The 24,611-nt window shown below is 35.2% G+C and overlaps 4 protein-coding genes across 6 annotated transcripts; 2 read left to right on the forward strand and 2 right to left on the reverse strand.

Annotated features, from left to right (window-relative positions):
• Positions 1–293: 293 nt before the first annotated feature.
• On the forward strand, positions 294–4,982 carry LOC109018974 (autophagy-related protein 101-like). The gene is made up of 7 exons (XM_019001174.2): positions 294–556; positions 695–731; positions 1,646–1,731; positions 2,253–2,348; positions 2,904–3,069; positions 3,167–3,332; positions 4,675–4,982. The coding sequence occupies exons 1-7, from the start codon at positions 524–526 to the stop codon at positions 4,748–4,750; spliced, it is 660 nt and encodes a 219-aa protein (XP_018856719.1). The 5' UTR covers positions 294–523; the 3' UTR covers positions 4,751–4,982.
• A 2,409-nt stretch (positions 4,983–7,391) lies between these two features.
• On the reverse strand, positions 7,392–13,318 carry LOC109018971. 3 transcript variants are annotated; one of them, XM_019001170.2, is made up of 12 exons: positions 13,169–13,318; positions 12,958–13,026; positions 12,808–12,861; positions 12,624–12,722; positions 12,041–12,127; positions 11,352–11,957; positions 10,643–11,119; positions 9,309–9,370; positions 9,109–9,205; positions 8,897–8,976; positions 8,462–8,791; positions 7,392–7,803 (listed from the first exon to the last, which is right to left on the reverse strand). In XM_019001170.2, the coding sequence occupies exons 1-12, from the start codon at positions 13,223–13,225 to the stop codon at positions 7,755–7,757; spliced, it is 2,067 nt and encodes a 688-aa protein (XP_018856715.1). In that variant the 5' UTR covers positions 13,226–13,318; the 3' UTR covers positions 7,392–7,754. The 3 variants fall into 3 exon arrangements, with proteins under 3 accessions (XP_018856715.1, XP_018856714.1, XP_018856716.1); XM_019001169.2 differs by having other exon boundaries at positions 7,392–7,977; XM_019001171.2 differs by lacking the exons at positions 12,624–12,722; positions 12,808–12,861; positions 12,958–13,026; positions 13,169–13,318 and adding an exon at positions 12,546–12,598 and having other exon boundaries at positions 7,392–7,977.
• Positions 13,319–13,563: 245 nt separating this feature from the next.
• Positions 13,564–16,708, forward strand: LOC109018970 (pentatricopeptide repeat-containing protein At3g50420). The gene has a single exon (XM_019001168.2). The coding sequence runs from the start codon at positions 13,579–13,581 to the stop codon at positions 15,700–15,702; it is 2,124 nt and encodes a 707-aa protein (XP_018856713.1). The 5' UTR covers positions 13,564–13,578; the 3' UTR covers positions 15,703–16,708.
• Positions 16,709–21,154: 4,446 nt separating this feature from the next.
• LOC109018951 (dof zinc finger protein DOF3.4) lies at positions 21,155–22,490 on the reverse strand. The gene has a single exon (XM_019001147.2). It carries the CDS (start codon positions 22,070–22,072, stop codon positions 21,374–21,376), a length of 699 nt encoding a protein of 232 aa, XP_018856692.1. The 5' UTR covers positions 22,073–22,490; the 3' UTR covers positions 21,155–21,373.
• Positions 22,491–24,611: the final 2,121 nt, after the last annotated feature.

Raw genomic sequence — 24,611 nt, forward strand, 5'->3', positions numbered from 1 at the left:
TATGTTTCTTTAAAAAAAAATGGCTAAATCCCATATAATCCAACGAGTGATGCTACGTCCACCGCTCCTAGCTATCGTTGAGAGCCACTATTGGGAGCCATCGTTAAGCATAATTCATCCTTTTTTTTTTTTTTTTTTGTTATTTGTTTTTATGTATTTTTTTAACACTTTAAAATATTTTTTAAAAAAATAAAAAAATTATAATGTTATTAAAAAATATTTTCTTAATTATTAATAAAAAATTTAAAAAATCACAATAATAAAATTGAGCGGTAGAATAGATCGGTGAGAGTAACATTTTCCTGATCCAAATAGCTAAAGCATTTTACTCTGGTCCAGTCTCGTTTGTGAAACCTACCCGATTATTCCCAACCCAAAACGGATTTGCTCACACTCAAAACTTCGAACACTCCGATCAGGAATGTGACCAATCTCTCTGTCAACTTGGTTCGAGAAAGCTAGGGTTTGCGTCTTTTAACTTCTATAAAAAAAAATTAAAAAAAAACTTCGGTTACCAGGCGCCATGAACTGCGAAGTTTGCCAACTCAAAGAATTAGTAAGCTTTCCCCCCCACAAGCACACACACAAAGAGTCAAAGAAAATCATTAGCTTTATTTTATGTCTATATTATAGAATTTTGTGTTTTTTTTTTTTATCAGTGAAATTGCTATCTTTAATAAATTATTGTTTATAGGAAGTGGAGCACTTCGAGATAGGGGAAGTTCTACGCTGTAAGATACCGTTTCAAAATTGGCCTGCCTTGTAGAGTTGTTTGTATATGTAACTACCGTTGAGCCTCTTTCTGTTACTATATTATGCTTTTGGTTCTTCAATTTATAAAATTTGGGCAATTTTGCTGGATCCCAGCATCAAGTTTAATTTTATTTGCATAATAATTACGGGTGCATTACTAATTTGGAAATATGTTACCAGTTACTAAACGGTGTTATTGGATAATTTATAGTTTCTTGTAATGCTAATTTGGCAGTCAGTGTTCAGAAAAGGAAATGGGTATTAAGATTATGAAGTAATTTAAGCTCAGAAGTGAGCTGAACATGGTAAATTTTCGTTTTTTTGTTAATGCTCTTCATTTGGACTCAGTATGTGCTTTTGGCATGTGTATCAGAGTCTCAGACCCTTTTGCATTTTTTTTAAGTTTTTATGTTACTTAAGGATTAATTTTTAGGGTGAGTTGCAGCATTATTTGTTCAACTTCGATGGATGTGAAATGGGTTTTCAAAACCATTTTTATCAACATGTCATACTTTCAGAGCCATTGAAGATCAGGGGATGATGTTGATAGAAACTTGTTTATAGCATCATAGAAGGATGTTATGTTGTACTTGGAGTATTCTGTATGTTGTACATGAATGATGATTGATTAATTATGCACATGGCTATGTTCATGTTTGGAATTGAGATTATTATGGTTATATGGTAACATAGCATGTCCGATTGTTTTTTTTCCCTGTTACAAGAAATCTATGTCTTTGTAAAGTTGCACGGTGGTATTTATACCGTGATAGCTTTATTTTTAGCCATGCCTTTTGCGTTCTTCAGTAAGATCTTTAATTTCTTACCCCCAAAAAAAAGAAAATACTACTTGTTTTCATCTTATGTGACATATCAGTGATAATGGGTGCAGGCATACTACACACGATCGTGTTTCATCGGGCTTTAGGTCTAGTGCGGCCCAAAGACATTGATTTGGAACTTTTTGAAATTACATATGTAAGTGGTTCAGAATTTCTTCTGTTTATTGGTTGTTCTTAGTTGTATGCATCTTCGTTTGCCATGTGTTTGGAGTGGTGAAGGCTCACTGAAGTGATCAACAATCATGCATTCCCCTTCTCATTAGATGTGTAAGAATAGCTCACTAGTCTTAATAATGTTGTGTTGAATGGCCTTTTTCTTTTCTTGACTGAATAATGTTGTGCAACGAGTTTGCAGTGAAATATGCATTCACTTACCTATATACTTGAAGACATTGTTAGATGCCATTGTAAATCATGTTGCAATCTACACTTGCATATTCCCACCTGTTTTGACACAAGAAACAATAAAATTTCTACTTTTTCATTATTAAGCTAGGCATCTGGTTACCTCTTTGAGTTGGACCTTTATACAGTTATCTTATGGCATCACATCTAATATATAGTATTTTTTCAGATCTATTTATACCTTGCATTTCAGTCTTTTTGCTATTGCACTTTCATTGCTTGGTTGAAGAATTAAACTTTCCTATTGTATAGGTGCAATGCGGAGATGTGGAGCTTGAAAAGAAAATAGATGAGAAGATTGAACAGTTCATTAGCTGGGTAGAGAAACACCCAAACAAGAAAAGTCAGGTCTGTGGTTTTCCAGTGGCTATAAGTGTTACATATAAATACGATATGTGAGTAATTTGTGAATATCCTATGGATCTTCTTTATAAATTTGTAGAATGCTCTTGAAGGGTCAGACTGTCAATATTTAAAGTTCTATTGGCCACTTAAAATCTCATTCTTTTCTCATGATGGTTCAATCATGTTTTATTTACCATAGACACAGTCTGGTTTAGGTGTATAATGCATATCTAATGTTCGTTTTAGTGGAAATGCAAAATTTGGTTTCTTTCCTAGGATTTGGGATTTTTTGCTTCAGAAACTTCTATTATCACTTCAGTTCATGTTGCATATTGTCATATTTTTGTTTATCTTGCATTTTGGCATTTAGGCTAGCACATTAAAGCATTTTTGTGATGTGCAAATAGATTCTATAACTGAAAGTGACTTACATGGGACTTTTGCATCATACATTTTATTTTGTTGCCAGAGCTTGTCACATTTTATGTTGTCAAGATGTTGTCATTTCTGCATTTTCCCAACAATCTCACCAATTTTACCACTTTAACAATGACGCAGATATGCTTATCTTTCTATGAAGTGAAAAACAAACAGCCTTCTTGGTGGACTAATAAAATTGAACGCCTATATTGGGAACAGTGGTATATCAATTTGAATGTGGCCCAACACACCAAAGCACATTCTAGCAAGTCTCATCATTCCAAACTTGTGGTTGATCCAGGAGGTACAATTCCTATTGTTCAATGAGTTATAGGTTTTCTAGTGCTTTGCACTTCCTAAGGTATCTGATATCCTTTTTTCCTCATTCTATCTGAGTGCAGAGAGTGCAGTAGAGGAGAGAAGTGTTCGCAGAGCAGCACTTGAAGCATCTCTCCGTGAGGTAATGTTTCAAATCATAAAATTTGCAAATGAGAAGAAGGATCATGTTCCTCCCATACCAAATCGTGAAGGCATTGTCTCTTTTCCCTATGAAATCACTATCCCAAGGTGAGTTGCCTTTTTGTTTCATCTCATTTCAGTGGTGTCCTAATTAATTTAGTTTTTTAATGTTTTTATCTGAAATCTACATATTTTAACATTTTCATGCTTGCCTTTTAGCCTTTCCTAGTTCCTAGCTTGTATTGAGGTGTTCTCTCTTGTATACTTCCTGTGTACTTGGGCTATGCCAAGTAAAATTCTCTTATTACTTATATATATAAAAAAAAAAAGACTTTATTTTAGTTCAGTATCTGAGCCTGTATTTTGTTTCAGATAGTTTAATTCCTACAACAAGGAGGATAGGGGTAAGATGTCTTTTTTTTTATATAAGTAGGGGTAAGATGTTTTGAAGGCATGAATTGGTGATTTATGTTTGAGGGCGTCCAGGAAGAAGAGTGGCTACAGGAAATTTTTGTGCAGTTAAACGAAAGATGGAATTGTATCATAGTGATGAAGTGGCTGTACATGTGGTTGGGATAATCTGAATGGAATGACATAAATTTCAGGGAATTTGTTGACACAGTCCATTTTTTGTCAGTATAATAAATTATATGATTAATATAAGAGGTCATGGACGTAGATCCAGCTTGAGGAGTAGTTGTCACCCCCCTTCCCCCACCCCACCAAGGACAAAAACAAAACTACTCTTTTTTTTTCAAATTCCTTCATAGTTGGTATGAAGCCTGATAGTTTGTTGTTACAGTTACTAGTAACATGAAATAACTTATATACCAGAGAAAGGCCATTCAAAGGCAGATATCGATGGCTATGTTATGGTCTCTGATCCTTGGTCCAGTTGGTCATGCCTACAATAGTAGTTTATTAAATTATGGTATGGTTCTTTAAAGTATAGATAGATGCTTTAGAACTCAAACACAGTTTCCCTCCTAAAATAACATATAATATGTATTTACTGAATTTAGTGAAGTTGGGAATTGAAATGCATGTGGTACAAATCAATGACCAAAAAGATTTCATGTGATGACGTTGCTGTATCACTTTCTGTCTACTTGACCTACAAACGCCATCCATTCTACAATACCCACAGATTGGCTCTTGGCAAGCTATTCTTTAGTTGATAATGAGTTAGTTCTGTTTCTTCAACTTATTTTTTCTATTCATTGTTCTTCTGAACTAAAAACTGCATCTTTGTAAAGGGGCATTTAAACTTATGTGCTTGGAGTTACTTATCAAAGCCTTAAAAAATGAAAATCTATGTGCTTAGGTTGGAGATTTAGTGACTGCCTTTCATGCGTTGATCTAATAAGGTGTTGTTTCTTAGAAGCATCTCTGATAGGAGTTTCTGTTCATAATTGGAATTTTGAGTTTATGTTCTGCCTGAATTGGCCAGTTCATCAGATTCTGCTTTTGGAATGGACATGATCAAGAAGATGCTCCAAACCGGGCATCCAACCATGCTCAGCTGATTATCAAAGTGCATAAGCTCGACAACTTATTCCCGTTGTGTTCCAGAAGTAAGATGGATTCTTATGTTCATGATATCTCAAGACATGTATATATGAGGAGGTTAAACTGATGTGCCCAGAAAAGTTTTGATTTTCTGAACAGAAGTTGATCCTAGGAGCATTTACATTTTAAAGTTTAGTTATCGTTGTAAAATTAATTTTCTGGTATAAACCAGCCGGTTTCCTTTGCATCTCTTTTGCCTATCATTTTCTGTTGCTCATATAAGTTATATCGTCTCTATGTGCTGAAATGGTACCGGTTTGAGCAACCAGGAACATGGAGGTTGTGTCAGATGTTGTGTAGTGCTTGCCGAGAGAAAATGATGCAAAGAGGTTTGTATGAGCAGTGGTTTAGGTTGTGCCAGCAAAGGTCCTTCCACCCAAATATAATACTCAATTGCTATTATTGATGCTCTCTGCCCAAAGACCCATCAAATATGGGGTGGAGAGACTTACTGAAATTTTCATCAAAACAAATTAAAGTTCTAGAAAACCTAATGTACATGGCTGTATAGAGTGGCGGAGTCATGATATAGATTCTTTTAGTGCCTGTTTAGAAACAGGATTGTATATTTTTAAACTATTTCACTATTATTTATAAATTATTCTTTACTATTCACAAATTATTTCACTATTATTTATAGAAATTCTTAGTTTAACAACATATTATACGTTTTACAGTAAATTTCATAGCCCATTAAATATAGTAAAACAAAGATTTATTAGTAGGGGACTATTTATTTATTATTTATCTGTCCATTATGTAAAATCACATTAATAATCAAAATACTAATAAATATAAACTTTTTTTTTCATATGTAGGTTTCGTTTGTTTGCTGAACTCAGTTACTCAACTGAGTTCAGCTAAATTCAGTCTAGTTGTAAGTTGAGTCTAACATCCAAATACTCAACTCTCAAATTACTAAACCTATCTCAACTCAAAATCTTCTTACACATTGGACTCATAATTTTTTTTAACTTAAAACATCTTTATATGTGGCACCCACAACCTTATTTAATTTTTCATAAAAAATATTAAATTTATCTTAACATCCAAACACACTTTAAATTCAATTTAAATGGATCTCACATAATTCTCTTTACTATTCAATTCACTATTATTTATAAAGAACTTAATTCAACTGAGCTTAATTCAACATTCAAACGCAACTTTAATCAAATATGTTTGCATAGGCGTGAAAGCAGAAAGAGAGAGGCTTGTCAGAATCGAAGAGCTTTGGCACATAATGCCTCACGAATCACGAATCATCATTGATATCTCTTTCTCTCTCTATCTACTCAGTTCACGAAAAAGCCTACTCTACTGCCCCAAATGTACCGCTCGAGGGTTTTTTTTTTTTAACTTAATAATGAAGAAAGTGATTTTTAAGTGTATTGATGTATTTTTTTATTTTTTAAAAATATTAAAATATATTAAAAAATATGAAAAGAAAAATAAAAATCCAAAAAGTATCATGAGGTCAAACCGAGCGGACTACTCTGGGTGGGAGAGTAGAATGACTCCTCAGTTCACATCGTATCGTTAAAAACACAACAAAAGCAGCCTCGAAGAATATATGCCAAATCCCACACTTCACAAGAATCCATCGGAAGCAAAGGAATAGAATCATACATCCATTTGCCAAAAAGACTTACAAAAAGTTGTAACTCCGTTGTCATGCAGTTTCAAATAGGGTGATGCTACAACCCCCGCTGGGGGCTCCCGCTGGGAGCTCCCGCTGGGGGCTGTAGATTATTTTATAGGTATTTTATTTAAATAATTTTTTATATAAATTTTTTAATATTTTTAAATATTTTTAAAAAATAAAATAAATTTAAAATATTATTAAGAAAATATTTTTTTAATCAGAAAGTAAAAAAAAATATATTAAAAAATATTTTCTTAATTACGAAATAAAATAAAGAAAATATTTTTTAATAATATTATGATTTTTTTTAAATATTTAAAATGGACATGCTACAGTCTCGCTGTGGCTTCCATTGGGCTTAATATGTATTTTTTTATGTATATTTTTTTAATTTATTTTTTATATAGATTTTTTTTACACTTTTAAAAAATAAAATAAATTTAAAATATTATTAAAAAATACTTCCTTAATCAGAAAGTAAAAAAAATATTAAAAAATACTTCTTTAATCACGAAGTAGAATAAATATTATTTTTTATTCTATTTTGTGATTAAGATTTTTTAATAATATTATAATTTTTATTTTATTTTTTAAAATATTTAAAATTATTAAAAAATATTTATATAAAAAAAACGAAAAAAATATAGATAAAAAAATGCTACGTGCCCAGCGGGAGCCCCCAGCGGGGCATGTAGCATTTTCCTTTCAAATAACCAGAAGTTGGGAGAGAAACAAAGGTCTAACATGCATGCAGACATTTTTCGCTCCATGATGCAACATTAGGGCTGTTTGGATATAGAAACCATCTCGCCTCATTTCATCTCATATCATCATTACAACTTTTTCAAATTCTCACAAAAAATATAATAAACAATTCAATATTTTCAAATCTCAAAATAATAATAATAATAATAAATAATATTCTAACAATATTTTATTCAATTCATCTAAAATCATCTCACTATCCAAACGAGTCCCGTTTCTTCCCTTTACACATTTTTTTTTTAAAGCAAATTTGTATATCGAATTTAAACAGATCAAACAAAATTATTTTAATTTAAGATAGCTCAACTGCCTGTTTCTGCAACAACACTGTGGAAGGGCTCGAGACAAGCATTTGAGCAGAGCATTTGCAACTATTGTCTGTCACACTTTGCCTTGATCTGTTTCCATCACCAGTAACCATATTCATCTGAAACATCTAGAACAGCTAAGCCTCTCCTGCTGATGATATGGTCTTATTGTCACCCTGTACTCCAAAGAAACAAACGACACTCTGCATTCTTTGTCAGGGGTTGAAGCTCCTAAATAATTCCTCAAAAATATCTCTCTTTCTTCAAGCAGAGCTCCTGAAATCTTGTCAAACTGCAAGAGGAGAGTAAGCAGTTTGGATAACTTGGTCTCACCGAGATCTCCCAACTTCTTTATCAATAGGCCAGTCCATTAGTTCAGAAGAGAATAGACATTCAAGAACCAAGGATACATTAAATATTTCCTTTCGTGGGAAAAAAGAGCAAAAAGTATTCCCTCAAAACCCCTCTGCATGAAGTAATGCACAACAATATATTCATACATGAAGCACCACAGGTGAGACAAAGGGATACTTAAATTCAACACCCATTTATTCATCTAACAAACAGAGTTTTAAATTTTAAGGTCATTGCGTATAGGTGTAAGTATGGTATAAATTGCCTAAAATTGTAGTTATTAAAACAGACTACCACTTCTATATTCTATAATTACTCCTAAAGAGCATAAACATGTATTCACATTGATAAGAGTTTGTCACTACTGAAGGGGTGGGTATGTTGACAAATACATTAGACATTTCCTTCACATGTGGAGACTGAAGAGAGCATGAGCCAGTTTTAGGTACCTGACTTAAGCAACTTACCATATATTAATTTACGAATTACTTTTTTCATGTAAGTGCAAAATAACTAAAATAAAATTAAAATAAACTAAAATAATAATGATGAAAAATTTACCATAAGCAAAATGACATAATGGTTATGAAACCCACCGTTTCAGAAGCACTTTTGGATTATACGGAAACAGATTCTTCTCGTGAAGACTTTCAACAGAATTTCTCAATGAAAGCAAACACTCCTTGGCTTCTTCAAATGGCTGTGTTATATATTTTTTATGGCCATATTGATCGTCTCGCTTACATTCCTTCTCAACTGACGTACAAGTTTCATTATTTTGCACAAGTCTAGGCGTCACATTTGCCAAAAATTTGGAGCCGCCGAGTGTCACTTTTCTTTTCTTGTAAGATGATTGATTTATGCCTTTCCCATCCAATGAAAATTCCACAAATAAGCACCATGAGTCACATATCATACGCAAGCACCTATGAAGGAACATGTAAAACAAAAGCAAGTAAATGTCAAAGCCATGCCTGAATCAGAGACAGAGAGGATGCGAAGTGAGTAACCAAAGCAACCAGTGTGAATACCTTAAAAGATATTCTGCACAACTGATTCCTGTGTCTTTTGAAATAAGGTAATCAAGAAGGACTTGGTGATCATAGTGTAACTACAAGTAATAACGAGAAGAAAATTACAACTCCATTTAATGCAAAGTGAATTTAGTTCAATTTAAAAGAAAAATACGCAAAAAAGGAGGAGGGGGTGTCTAGATGTTCCAATTTCTGGATGCAAAACTTGCCTCTAAAAGAAATAGATGGAATAAGTGTATAGGATTAAAAAGATTTGAAACATGAAAAAGAGTATCCTCCTCTGCATCCTGAAAATTCCCTTTTCCTCTGCGAGGCATAAGTAAAATCCAAGAACTTGTTAAAAAATAGTTCCCAGCCACAGAATTACCAACAGGCAACAAGTAAAATGACCAGAATGTTAATTGCTCACTGTTGCTCTGGGAAGAAAGGTACACCAAGCAGTTGCAAGAGCATTTTAAACAACATATCGTCCTACAGTTTAAGAGAGACAGGAAATTAGATATAGACATTCTTTAAGAAAAACAGAAAATATAAGTGTTAAGAAGAATGAATAGAATTCGGAAGAATGGTACATTTCGGTGAGCCAAATGTGAAATTCTAAAACAAGAAAAGAAATTCCAATGGCCTTCATATATGACTTTTGTTTTGCTAATGCTTTTGTACATTGATAAAATGATCATCCCCATGTAGCCAAAAATAATTTCATGGCTTCAGAGTTCATAAAAAAAAAATGCTTTTGAATACAAACAATATGCCACTGCAACAACTTAACAACCATGACTCAAGTAACCCGTTGGAGATTTTCTTCCTTGCATAGCACAATTTTTTTATCCTATAAACTCCTGTGCTATTAAAGGTCCTGCATCAACTCAAATGTACCCAAGATTAGAATTCAAGTCTCATTCCGAGTCTGATGACCCTGATTACCTCTTTGCCAATCTAAAGAAGAGAAATAGATACACATCATATTAAAAACTGTTTTGGGACATGTCCTCTTCCGTTCAAAATTATAACAGCTACCTGGTTGCTTACCACATACAAATACATAGAAAGACAAGTGTGGAAAAGAGAAATGGAAAGCCTCCACTTTGAATGATCATCTGGTTTTTTATTGGGAAATGTTCAAAGCCCTATAATTGTTGTGTTTCTTGAAAACATAAACCTCTTAAAACATGAAGTTGAAGATAGCATTAAAGGGAAATGGAATTAGCACTCCCCATCTCATATAAATGCCAAACCAAGCAGCTGATCAAAAGGTACAAGAATCCTGAAGCCTCTGAAATCCTTCCTCGCCAGAGGTCAAGAATTTCCTTCTACTACTAAACACAACGATTGAAATTATGCCAGATTTTGTGTGCGCTCATGCGGCCACTCCTGCATGTGTGTGATTACTTACACATTTTTCTACACACAACAAACTGACCCAAATAAATGGTATGATGGAAAATCCGAAACCAATAAGTATATATATATTTTAAAGTAATAAGAGATTTTATTAATCCAAGTAAATGGGCATAGCCTAAGTACACAGGAAGTATACAAGCAGAAATACCTAAATACAAGCTAAGGACTAGGAACAAGGAAAGGCTGAAAGTATATAAGAGGAAGAAGTACAAAATTTCATCATGCACAAAATTCAAGTTGAAAATATGTGAAAATGCAGGATTTCTGTTTGAATTTGACCTTAAAAAATGTAACATGATACCCCCAAAAAATAACTTCAAAGAGTTAGGAGAGACAAACCTCATGCAAGAATAACTGGAGGAAAGATGAGGTAAAGGTTATACATCTTTCAAAATACAATTCATGGTCCAGAAATGTTTCAGCTAGAAGATGCCCTTGAAACCACTTAGAGAGCGCTAATAAGCCCTCCTTTCTACAGCAACAGTCCAGGTCCAAAGTTAAGGTTAAGCCTGAGTTTGGAGTTATGCATTCACATTGCTTGTCAGTGTCTGCTTTCGGACTGATCAAACTGAAGGAATACTTTATGAAAAGAAAAATAGCCTGCCTCTGTATATGGCGTGAGTGCAAGGCACGCATTTCTCCATCAGAAACACTCAATAAAAATGGAGAACCTTCTAGACACTCATCCTGACAAGACTCAGGTTGAGTTATGGGCTGCCACAAAAGCTCTTGAAAGTAGGTATAGAGTAGTTGCAACCATGAAACAAGAATGGAACATTCCAGATGTATTTGAGAACTAAGCCTGATCATTAGGACCTGCAGAATACATTTTAATTAATTTAGTTAGACAGGACTTCTTACAAAGAGAGATTGGACTTATAAAAGTGACAACATATATTTATGGTCCTTGTCCATATACAGGTAATAAGTACAACCATCTTTCTTATAAACTTTAGTAACAATGATTATTTTTGCTATCCTCGTTGAGATTTATGAAGTTCATTGAATTTCTAAGTTCATCAAGCAAAAAAACAAGGTCAAGCCATACCAACAACTTGTGTCTAAAGTACTGAGGGATGCATGCATTGGCATAATCTCCTTGCTTACCAAGGCACCAGTATAAGAATTTAGGCACGAGGTTCACGATTTTAAGATGAATTGGATGCTTATCTATGGAACCACTTGCGGCTTCCATGAAATCAATTTGGTCAACCAAGGAACAGAGTAGTTGAAGAAACATTCCAAGAAACATGACCCGCGGCTCCAACCCATTGATGTTTCTGAGATATGAAGCATCCGCAGAAGAACTCTTCTGAGTGCCTCTGTTTATACCCTCATAAATCTCATCCAATAGATCCCAACGCACATTTGAAAGACACGAATCTACAGAATCTAAAAACACCTCAAGAAGGTGATCATCAGCGTCTTGTTTCAAATACTTCAAGATATTACGTAGAACTTGAATAATGCCAGTCACTGTAGAAAAGTCAGCCTTTTTCAGTCTAGGATTTACAGCAGCATATAAGTTTAATGAATCATGATTTGAGTCTTCAGCTTCAGTTGTTGATGTTACAGAAGGAAATGATAGTGCATTGGCGATGGCCAATTCCATGCAAACGCATAGGAAATGGATGAATCTGTCCCATTCACCTTCCTGTAAAACATACATAGCCATAAAGATAACACACGGCACAAGGTGCATGAACTGAATTTTTACAACTGCAAATTGTAACTTACAGATGCTGCTAAAAACTTTGAAACGAAACTAATAGCATTTCCTGCCAGATGTCGAACATACTGGCTCTCGAAAGTTAGCAACACTACCTGCCAGGAAAAATGCGAAATCAAGAAGTCAAATGCGGTAATCCAAACACTAGCAAGAGAGGATTTCCAACTAGGCTACTTTGAATATAAAGAACACAGAAAGCAACAAGATTTTCAGAAATAACAAATATAAGGGCATTCCTGGAAGGCTTAAGACTCCTGTCCTTGTTAACAGAGTAACATCGTTGGACATACAAACTTTTCCTATCAACATTAACATGTTACACGGGTGTTGACACAACATCCTCGTCGATCTCCATTCAACAATGCCTTGGACTACATAAATGGATGAAAACAAGAAATTTTGGGCTGAATATCATCGGCCAAGAAGAGAGCGGAAAAAACCATCAAAGAGGAAAAAGTCTAATTTTAGTGCTACGATTTTGAAGTAAGGTTAAACTCAAATAACAAAACAAACCTAAAGAATATGATCAATGTAGCTAGAAGGATCACACCGCACAAGGTCAAATTCAGCAAGATAAAGGAGAAACGATACCAAGTCAGCTACGATCTTAGCCAAACAGTGGTCGTTCTCGGAGTGTGCGCTGCAGCTACATGAACATGCACCGCTAGAGGCCGATTCCACTTTCTTGCCCTGCCCAGACAACAATAATAGGATATTGTTGGATTAAGCTCACTATTTATATGTGCTATTGAGAGAGAGAGAGAGAGAGAGAGACATCGTCAGAAAAGCGATCAATTTTTCGAGTCCAAAGCTGAATTTCTTTCACGACCTGAAACAGAAAGGAATTGGGTTACGCTGAATGACAGAAATTAGGGTTGAATGGAGAACGTATAGCAAAGAGTAGTATTTTGAGAAGAGACAGAACCTTAGAAAGAGCTATCAGAATCGCTTTCTCATTCTCTTTGGTTAAAGAAACCACCGCCGTCTGTGGTTCCTGCAAACCGTCGTCGAAAGTTCAAGAAACGAAGGCCGAAAAATTCGAAGAAATCTTTTTTAAAAAGAAAAAAGAGAACAAAACAAAAAAAGAAAGTTTACGAAACGAAATCCCCGAAGTGAGTGAGAATCGTAAAAAAAACCGTGTATGGACCGAGAGACTTGTCGATCAGACTGCAAAGACGAGAGATATCGGACATTTTTCTGAGACTGCAAAGTTTTGCCGGGGAATAAGCTTTGCCGATCGGCTTCTCTACACGTCGGTTTCGAACGACGTGTTTCGATGCATCTTCCCCTTGTTCAAAACGATGGCGTTTTCGCCTTCGTTTTAATTGACTAGCACTTGTAAAGGCGACAATGCACAAGTCGTATTTATATATTGCGCTTGGAAAAACCGCACCATTACCATGTCCTTCCCTGGATCCGTAAAACTCAGTAGTATCAGCGTCACATGCCCGCTTAACCTTTCTTTCTACCCTTTCAGATTGCAAAAATATATACAAACTCTGCAGTTCTGCTGGGTGAAGTTCACCAAATTATAGCTCATCTTTTTATGCCACCATTGTATGAGATATCCACCTTGGCCGTCCTCATTCAAAAATGCATAACAATAACCTCATTGAGAAAATGTCGTCAACTCCACGCCCTCGTCCTAACTACTGCCACAACTTTCGATGCCCAAACTCCCTATCTGAACAACAATCTCCTCTCGATGTATGCGCGGTGTGGCTCACTCGAGGAGTCTCGGTTGGTGTTCGACAAAATGCCTCACAGAAGCCTTGTTTCCTTCAATGCACTCATCGCGGCTTACTCTCGAGTCCCGGACCATGCAGTTTCAGCCTTCGAATTTTATGGGCGAATGGGAGTTGAGTGCCTGAGGCCAAACGGTTTTACTTTCACGAGCTTGCTACAAGCATCTTCTTCGCTTGAGGATTGGTTGGCTGGCTCTTTGCTTCATTCCCAAGTTGTAAAGTTTGGATTCTTGAATGATGTTTGCGTTCAAACCTCCCTACTTGGGATGTATTCGAATTGTGGGGATTTGGAATCTGCGAAAATAGTTTTCAAGTTTATAAACGATAAAGATGTCGTGGCTTGGAATTCTGTAATATATGGGCACTTAAAGAATGATAAAGTGAAGGATGGGCTTGAGCTCTTTGGTGGGTTGGTGAGGACGGGTGTTATTCCAACCGAGTTTACGTATTCAATGGTTTTAAATGCATGTAGCAGATTGGGAGATTATCGTTGCGGGCAAGTTATTCATGCCCAAGTTATCGTTTCAAACGCACTAGTTGATTTGCCTTTGCAAAATGCCCTGCTTGACATGTATTGTAATGTTGGTGATACCCAAAAAGCATTCCGTGTCTTTCTTAGAATGGAAAATCCAGATTTAGTTTCATGGAACTCAATGATTGCTGGGTACTCAGAGAATGAGGAAGGAGAAGGGGCCATGGCCCTTTTTGTCAAGTTGCAGGAATTGTCTCTTCCTAAGCCAGATGAGTATACTTATGCAGCCATCATATCAGCGACTGCTTCATTTCTAGCCTCAAATAATGGGAAACCTCTCCATGCCCAAGTTACAAAAGCAGGATTTGATACGAGTGTCTTTATAGGAAGTACCCTAGTGTCCATGTATTTCTACAATGCTGAAGTTCAATCGGCCGAAAAGGTCTTTAATATGATTTTAGAGAAGGATGCTGTTCTCTGGACTGAAATGATTGCAGGTCATTCTAGAATGGCTAATGGGGAGAGCGCAATTAAATTCTTCAATGGAATGTGTCGGGATGGCCATAAGATTGATAGTTTTGCTCTCAGTGGAGCATTGGGTGCATGTGCAGGCCTTTCAATATTGAAACAAGGTGAAATGATTCACTCCCAGGTAGTCAAAAGGGGATGTGATGCTGAAATGTCTGTATGTGGTAGTTTGGTAGACATGTATGTCAAAAATGGTGACCTTCATTCTGCTAAATCAATATTTTCCCAAGTTTCAAACCCTGATTTGAAGTGCTGGAACTCGATGCTTGGAGGATATAGTCACCATGGAATGGCAATGGAGGCATTGCAGCTCTTCGAAGAGATTCTAAATCGTGGTTTAAGACCAGATCAAATAACATTTCTGTCTCTTCTCTCAGCTTGTAACCACGGTGGGTTGGTGGATAAAGGAAAGTTCCTGTGGAATTTAATGAAGGAAAATTGTTTATCACCGGGCCTTAAGCACTACTCTTGCATGGTAAGTTTGCTGGGTCGAGCTGGACTATTGGAGGAGGCAGAGGAAATGATAGTCAAATCACCTTACAGAGAAGATAATCCGGAACTGTGGAGAACTTTGCTAAGCTCATGTGTCATCAAAAGAAATATGAGAGTAGGAATTCATGCAGCAGAACAAGTTCTAAGATTAGATGCAGAAGACAGTGCAACCCATGTCCTTCTTTCTAATCTTTATGCTGCAGGAGGGAGATGGGATTGTGTTGCAGAAATGAGACGAAAGATACGAGGATTGGTGTTGGAAAAGGATCCTGGGCTTAGCTGGATTGAGGCCAAGAATGATATTCATGCATTTTCCTCTGGGGACAGAGCACACCCCAAGGTCGAAGAAGCCCAAGATGAACTGCTCAGGCTACAGCAGAACATGATTAGGTCGGAAACTGAAGATTTTGATTCGAGAATCTATTCTACGTAGTTTAAAGAGACTGAAACAAAGAGAGAGCTTGGAATTTTATTGAGCATTGGTGATAACAGACCTCTACATTTCGGTTTCCGGCTCAAAACAAATGCTGTTGAAGATTTGGAAATTGATACGTATACTGTCCACTCTAGGAACTCTAAGCACTACTACTACTGCTACTGCAGCAGGTATTGTCAGCAGCCATTGATGAGGCAGGACTAAAACGCAACGGCCAATTTGTCATAATCCTTTTGTTTTGCAAATCTTCATGAAAATATCGCTTTTTTTAGGGCTTACATTCAGTGAAAAATAATTGCAAGTGTTACGGATGAGATCGATTAAGCCAAACAAGAAAGCTAGAACTTTTCTTCTGGTAGCCTGGCCGTTTCCAGAATCTGGCCAACTAAGTAAGATAACCATCTCCAGAGAGTCCACTTCAGCTGGAGCATCACTCTGAGCAAATCAACCATCTTTTAGAATCTTACCACTTTTCATACCAAGCAAACGAAAAATAAAAAGTTCAATCCCACTTGGAGGAACCTTAGCTAAGTCTCCCATAACTTAAACTCGGCCAGTAATAACCCCTCTATAAATTAGCAATATCTCTTGACATTTCCTTGCCACAACTCCAAGCTGGGTTGGAGATCTAGCTGCAATGAGTGCTTCAGACAAGCCAATAAAGCAACAGATTATTTAGCAAAACAGGGCGCATGTGGAATAAGACTCAAGGATAGAGTATGACAGCTACATGAGACCTCATTGCCGATAGAAGTCAAGAGGACTGATGGCTTTGGATCGAGCTGGAATATCCTTAAGTCGTGATAAATAACTCTCAATATGAAGTGGAAATATAGTTCACACAATTGCTGTTTTAGTTCCTTGGTTGTACATATATGTTCTTGCTTATGTTTCAGATGATATTGAGTCCAAGATGGGATATTTTAGCACCTTGTTTTTGGGAGGTTGTATTCTACAAGATGTTCTATATATGTAAGCGCAGCATTCCCCCATTATAAGTGAGTTTTTTAAATAAACTACGGGTTCTTGATTTCCTCTTGACCCACCTAAGCTAGTCCTGACTCGCATCACATGGTTTTATTTATATATAGTAAATTCCATCTCTTGCACACTGACACTGGACTCAATCCTGGTTGGTGTTTGCATGAGGGGCTTTGCTAGATATAAGCGAGTTCGTGCACCATATCGCGTACCAATGATTTTTTTTATTTAAAAAAAATGAAAAAAAAAATTTTAAGAGAAGAAGAAAATCTCCTATATCATAAAAATTATTTTCATCTTTAATTCACATCATTTCGTTAAACATATGTATTACATATCAATATTGGTATACAAATTGGTGCACAAACTTGCTTGCAATAAGATTTTTCCTTGCATGAGATATGTGATGGAATACTTCATTGAAAAGCTTCTATTTCTCTTAAACACAATTGTAGGTTACATGCATGTAGCTATCAAAATCCTCCCATCCGAAAATGGAAACTCAAACGGATTGTGGACATATTAGTAAGCATTAGAATGAAATATATAATTATAGGATCAACCAATGCAGGTACTGTATGCAGTAGAACAGATCAGACCCTTCTGTCACAAGTCCAAGTAAAATTTAAAGCGCTTCCACCTTTAGTAACTTAGCCTAGAAATTAGCTCAATAAAATACCTATGAGGTGAGAGACCTTGCCGTAGAGGATGGCGTAGATAGTAATTCTTGACTAGTTGAAATCATTTTAAGTCGGTGAAAGATAAATGTTTAGTTTATAAAAAAAAAAATTTATAAATTGACATAAATTAATATGATACGTTAAATTATAAAATATATTTTTATTATAAAATTACATCAATTTATAATATTTATTTTCTAAAATATTTAGACTTTTATTTCATCAGGTACTTACCAACGTGCAGATAAATCCTGGCCGGATTTACCATTAATTCATATATATATCTGCACGCAATTGATCGAGACCCGACATATTTACTTATATAAGTTACACGCTGCCAATCGTTACTGTTTACTACCGGACAAGTTGCAGGTACCTTCGCACAAGACTTGACGTGGAACACAAGAGACTGAGTTAATGTAGATCATAAACACCATGCAAGACAAACGGCGCGCGGCAGCTTCGGCAGCTTAAAGACGAAGACGAAGTTGACAGTTTGAATTCTGTCGTGCTATATATACTCAATCTGCTTTTTTTACAGCATGAGTTCTTATAATAATTTGACTCGCATTATACACGTACTATCATGTAATTTGAAGACCTCGATCTGTGTGCATATATATGCATGCCAGCCGATAGTACCAACTTAGCCATTTTTATAATTAACCCGGACAGCTATATATAAAAGTGATCATGATGAAGGAGAGAAAATATTGCCAACTCTTTCGAATCAATCTTAGATAGATGGCTTTGAGGGAGTTATCATGGTGATTAGAGAGCTTCTAAATTGGTTAATTTTGTCTATTGCGACCTATAAAATTTAGTAATTATTAGTTATATAAGTTGTATTACATAGAAATTTTACACTCTATACATCATTTAAAAATATATAATTTTATTTTTTTATTCTCATATAAAAATGTAGGACTTATGTTTAAAATTTTTGTAAGTATATATATTATAAAATATTTTGTTAATTAAAATTGATATTTACGTAAATAATTTTAATTAAATAGAATATCACATGTTGATGATCGCGCAGCTAAGCTAAGATGTTCTCGATAATTAGATAATGTTTTGACAGCATTTAATGCATTTTTTAAGGTTTTGTATGGCTGGAAGCAGACATAGGCTGCAAATTGGTACTACGCATCGTCGACTCATGCATGCTGCATATAAACGAAAATTCACCGAGGAGTCGTGCAATGCAATAAACATGAGTTGGACCCAATGCGTGATCATTGATTAGGCTTGGGAGATCTATATATATTTACTCCGCTACCTGCATTGAATTACATCCAGCACTCCAGATCCTTGCAATGGCGGCTCTAAAAAGCGTAAGACAAGGACTTTGGTCAAAAAATTCAATTCTTTGAACGAATGTCTTTACATTGCTTAGTTGGTTTGTACGATTTTTCTTTTAATTAATTATTTTTTATATTTATTTAATTTTTTTATCTCATTATTGTGCTTATATTTTTTTTTTTTAACTTTTATAATCTTAGTATCGAATCCTACTCTCAATGAACAATGATCTATTTTCATATTGATCTCAATGATCTAATTTCATTTTGGTTAATATTTTTAATGTTTACAATTTTTAAATTTTTAGTATATGTTTTTATTTTTTACTTTTATTTATTATTTATAATGCTAAATTATTTTCTTTTTAAATTATTAATATTTCAGGTTTTATGATCTCACAATCTCACAACAGTTTACACCGCTCATTGATTTTTTTACCACCATAACCATTTCAAATTCTAAAATGTTATTCTTTCATTAATTTACTTAATTAGTTCATTATTGTAATGCTACTACAATAATACAATTTATAATATTTTTAAATGAATATAAAATTTTGTAATAATTTTTTCTTAATTTGTATTATTGTAATAACTTAGTTAATAGTTGCAACTTAATAATATATAATTTTTATTATTGTAAATTAATTTTTATTATTTTATATTTTTTTTAGTTAATTTATAGGCCTAAAATGTCCGAGGAATAGGTTTTGGGCCAATTATAGGCCAGTACATGTGTTTATGATGCCAACCGTGTTGGTTACGTACGTCGTGGAATTTGTAAGAGCACTCTTATTGGAATGGCTAAATTAAAATACATTTTTTATGAATGTAAGATGAATTTAACTTTTAGCTATTCCATTTTTATAAATCTCCACATTGGAATAACCATTTTTTCATTATATGACAATAAAATAATATAAGATGAATTTAATTTTGACTATTCACATCAAATTTTCAAATTAAATTATCTATTTATTCATTATATAGTAATGAGTAATTAATAATTTTGAAAATTTTTTAATTTTTTTAATTATAAATTTATTTTATTTTATCATATTTTACTATTTATAATATTATATATTAATTTATAATTGTATTCTAATTATATTTTTTCAATTGTCATTTAAAATAGAGAGATAAATAAATAATATTAAAAGAAGAGAGAAATAAATAATATAAAAATGATTTGATGAATGAATAGTGTGATCCAAATTTAAAAATTAGTTTAGATATTACTGTAGCTATATTCCAAATAGCTAATTCAATGTGAGCAATTTATTGACCTAATAGCTAAATTCTCATTAGATTTAGCTAATCCAAAAGAATGCTTAAGGGATATAGTTGGTCCGTGAACGGGCTTTCCCTTTTGCGAGCATCCTTGGATGTGAAGATGAGCATCAGGGTGCAAGTACATTCTTGGCAGGCATCCTTGGATGTGAGCACTCAACCTGGCAAGCTGTATCCTCGAGAGCGAGCACCCATCTTGGTGATCAGCATCCCTCGAGGGCGGGTATCTCCGTGGGCGAGCACTCCTCTTGACGAGCATCATCGGAAGTACTGGGTATTCTCCTAACGTACGGTAATCCTCGAGAGCAAACATCCTCGTGGCGAGCATTCAAGTAGGCAAGCATCCCTTTTTACTGCGTTTCTCCTTATAACCCTGTGTTTAGATCCTTTTGGTCTGGGCAGGTTGGCCTTGTTCCGGATGGGTTTTTATCACGAGCTCCATGGTTCACCCAAACCCCTAGATCTCTATTTAGCTAATATACATCTTCACATTATGAAAAGTAAGAACTCGAAAGATTAAGGACACACCGGAAAAACCAAGCAGAATAGTCAAAAGCTGTTTGATATTAGAATGCAGATGCATCAGGGAGAGTCAAGTATGGAAAATGCTAGTAAACAGATAAGGTATACATATTAATATTTTATCGATCAGATCAGTCGTTGTAAGAGCATCGATCTTTGCCTCCATAAATATTCACCATACAACAAGCACCACGATAAGAGATAAAATGAGAAGTCCTCAGCTTTTGGAAGGTCTTTGTGCCGCAATAACTTTTTGCTTTCGTCCTAATCGATGTCTTATCCTTTCTCATAGAAATATCAGCCAACGAATAAGAAAAGAACAGAAACTACTACAACAATAAAGAAAAACAAAACAAAATAAAAAGATAATTTGTAGGAAATATTCTTGTTATAGGATATTAATTCATATTTGGAAGATTAGAAATCATTAAAGAAAGCAAAAATGCATGCCTCCAATCTCTAATTTCTTGATTCCAAAGAGGTAGGATCATTTGAAAATACTAAATAGATATGAATAATGCTATTCTTGGCCTCAAATATCCCGAGATTTGTGACAGATCCACAATTTTCTGATTTTTTTAAGGAATTTCTTATGCTCATAAGTGCTACTAATTAGGCTACTGGTAACTATTATATATGCATGGCTCATGAGCAACTAGTAGAATTACAAGGTAAAGTCACTAATCAAAATGGATATTAAAAAAAAATACATGTCACAGAGTTAAAAGAGAGAGAGAGAAAAAAAAAATCTACTTTCTTCTTCTAAATCTCATACCACAATTTGCCCTCAACACTAACAAGTAAAACCCTAAACCACAGTTTCCATTAACACCAAAAGCCAAAAAAAAAAAAAAAAAAAAGAAGAAATAAACAGAAGAGTGAAAGAGCTGTTCATTTCAGACCATTTCCCGGAGTCGAAATTGCCAAATCCGGCCAAGAAAAGCAATCTCCTCCAACAAACCCGGACTCATCATTCTCGAACTGCCACGTGCTTCCCATTCCCGTAGCACCACCATTAGCACCGACGAAAACACCCGCACCGCCACCATCTCCGACTCCGTTAAAAGGCCAGACCCCTCTGCCGAGCCCGAATCCCATTTCCTCAAACCCGGGACAAAGACCAAATCCGAACCCACCCACCGCCAAAAAAGCAGGCCCCTGTGTGTTTAGCAGCGAAGTGAAACTCCCACAAACGCTCACATTACCCTTCCCGTCACCCCCAAACTGTACAGACGAGCTCTGGTTGGGCGTGAGGGGCAGCAGGAAAGGGGAGGCAGTTAACGGGTCGACCCGGGAAGTAGCGGTGGAGGACGCCATGGTTGTGGCTGTGGCGGTGCGAGAGCGCTTGGCGTTCTTTCGGGAGCCGCCGCCAACGGGTATGTCACGGAGGGTGCCGCCGTGAGTCCAGTAGCGGCGGCAGGACTTGCAGAAGTGGCGGGGCTGAGAGAAGTTGTAGTTGTTGTAGTAACAGAACTTGGTGTTGGTGGAGTCGCAGCGCGGGCACGGTAGTTGTTCTTGTTCCGGTGGTGGGGCTCCTGGGTTGTGAGCTGCCTTGGTTTGCCTACGGTGCTCGCCGGAGTCGGAAGACATTTTGGGTTGTGATCAGTGTGTCTGGATAGCTACGAAAGGTTGCTTTTTTTTGGACCAGAATGTTGAAGAAGAAGATCAGGATGAGGATGAAGAGTAGGATGCAGGCTGGCTTTGGTACTTGCGAGTTTGATGGAGGGGAGGGATTATATGGAGAGAGGGATCAAAGAGAGAGAGAGAATATGTTGGTGGAGATGGTGCAGGAGGAGCAGCTGCAAACAGGGGACATAATTGAGACGAATAGTAGCGCAGAGTGAGTAGCTTTTACAGTGTTCTGTTAAGCACGACATTTCAGTCGGCTTCAGAAATGGGATACTGTTTTGGTCGGCTACACAGCTAGATAGCAGAGCGGCTCTTGCCCATTTTCCTTTATGATTCTCTATTATTATCCCCTTTTTGTTTTTTTCACTCACTCTTCCTTGGTAGGAATTAAGGGATGCATCGATAGATTCTTCCTTAAATATTTAAGCCCCTGAACTACTAGATCCCATAATTTTATAACCAGTACCTGTACTGCTCTTATTTAAGAATATCCCATAATGTTTTTTTCTAATTTTAGAATATTTATTCATGTAAATTTTTTTAATATATATTAAATGCGTTTAGATAAGAATTTAATGGAATTTTTATTCCAATATGTAACATCAACTATACATATTTTACAATTATTATTTGAAATTTAGGTTTAAAATTAAAAAAGTGATAATTTTATAATAAATAAATAAATAAAACGAACAAACAGCAAATAAATATATGACGATCATGACTAACGCTGTGTGTGTGTTTTTTTCTTTCTACATGTGTCTTTTACTTTTTCGGCAGATGGAGTCTGCATTTTCTATTCAAGCGGGCTATAATGCGCCAGTTTGTAGGACTAGGCTTGTGCACAATTTTCTTCTCCATCTGCCAAGGAAAATCTAACTAATTCCATGAAGAAAATCTGCTGGCTGATACAAATCACCAGAGAAAAAATGCTCATGCCTTTACATGTAGGCTGTAGCTGCAAAATGGAAATGTAGTAGATAAATAGCAACGTGCACGCTCAACATGAACTAAGGCCTCATTATCCTATTACCTATAGGGTAATGTTTCGGATCACGTTTGGATAATTTTATCTTTAAAATTATAATAATATTTTTTTAAAATTACAATAAATCTTATTTAATAATAAATTTATACACGTAATCCTTACTTGAAGACTTTACCTATATATATATATATGATACCATGCATGCATGCCAATTAAGCTGAATACAAAGTGTCCATTAATGGGAATATATATATATATTAAAATAAGTAGACTAATTATTCAACAGATCAACCAATTAAAATAATTAGTAGAATCTGTGGGTGATATTTTCACTAGTGGATCCCATTTTGAAATGATTACTTTTGACTGCAAGGATAATCACCACTAAGTCTTGTCACCTTACATATTGACAAAATTAGCAAAGTATATTAGGCAATTTGACATGTTTCAATTTATCTATCAAAGAACATGCAAAAATAAATAAAAATAAAAATAAAAGAGCAAACACCACACCCAATAGAGAAAGGGGATATTTGTTCTTTATTCTCCCTTCTTCTGCAAGAAAGAGAGAATTTGATCCATTGATGTGGCTGCATGCATGGCTTACATGCATAGATAGATGGGAAGGAAGACTTGAAAGGAGCTGGTAGACGGGCAGAGGGCAACACCTCGTGAAAGAAGAAGAAGAAGAAGAAGAAGAATATGGAGAATAATGGAGGGGTGGTGGGGGAGGTTGAATCAGTTGATAGGGATTGATGGAGTCGGTAGGGACAAGACCGACAAAATCATGAATGTCGGGCAGCGTGGAGGTGCAATTATTGGAGTTAAGGGTCTCTCGGCCTCTGATTTCGGACGCGTCATGTCCGCATCAGATTCCTCCTCCTCCATCCTCCGTACTCTCCCATCTATTACCGGATTTCACGCTTCACTGTATTCATCTCATATTTTCTACGAAAAAGTTTTCTAAAACTCTAAAGTGTGAATGCAGGATATCAAGTTCATCCGATTTATAAAACTTCTTCTAGATCATTGCGTCACCCGTTTAATGTTGATGACCCCTTCGAAATAATCTATTTTCATTTAGTCATGTTTGAGTGAAAGTATTTTATTTCATCTCATCTTATTATTATAATTTTTATAAATTTATATATAAAATATAATAAATAATTTAATTTTTTTAAATTTTAAAATAATAATAATATTAAAAAATAATATTTTATTCAATTTTTAATTTACACTACAACTCAACTCATTATTTAAACCGCACCTTAAAATTAAGCAAACATCGCAGTACAATGTCATGGATCGACTATTCCTCTCTTAATTGAATAGTTGAGAAAACTTATTAATATCTTAGAAGCATAATATTATTTGACTGATTGACAGTATTATCAGTTTTTATTTTCCAAATTATAATTTTCTTTTTAAATAAAAATATATACAATATTAAATGGCCATATGAGTTTCCCATTGTCTAGAACCCTTGTACGAATAACATAAATAACTATTAGA

This window comes from Juglans regia, chromosome 12 (genome assembly GCF_001411555.2).
Source record: "Juglans regia cultivar Chandler chromosome 12, Walnut 2.0, whole genome shotgun sequence".
Lineage (NCBI taxonomy): Eukaryota > Viridiplantae > Streptophyta > Magnoliopsida > Fagales > Juglandaceae > Juglans > Juglans regia.

Bases quoted from the DNA above. Each gene is read 5' to 3' on its own strand.
- LOC109018974 (XM_019001174.2), top strand. From the start codon at position 524: ATGAACTGCGAAGTTTGCCAACTCAAAGAATTA. The intron at 2,349-2,903 runs GTCTGTGGTTTT...ACAATGACGCAG, and splicing joins ACCCAAACAAGAAAAGTCAG to ATATGCTTATCTTTCTATGA. The intron at 3,333-4,674 runs GTGAGTTGCCTT...TGAATTGGCCAG, and splicing joins TATGAAATCACTATCCCAAG to TTCATCAGATTCTGCTTTTG.
- LOC109018971 (XM_019001169.2), bottom strand. From the start codon at position 13,225: ATGTCCGATATCTCTCGTCTTTGCAGTCTGATCGACAAGTCTCTCGGT. The intron at 11,120-11,351 runs GTATGGCTTGAC...TGTATTCTGCAG, and splicing joins ACTTTAGACACAAGTTGTTG to GTCCTAATGATCAGGCTTAG. The intron at 8,977-9,108 runs GCAAGTTTTGCA...TATTACTTGTAG, and splicing joins TCCATCTATTTCTTTTAGAG to TTACACTATGATCACCAAGT.
- LOC109018970 (XM_019001168.2), top strand. From the start codon at position 13,579: ATGCCACCATTGTATGAGATATCCACCTTGGCCGTCCTCATTCAAAAA.
- LOC109018951 (XM_019001147.2), bottom strand. From the start codon at position 22,072: ATGTCTTCCGACTCCGGCGAGCACCGTAGGCAAACCAAGGCAGCTCAC.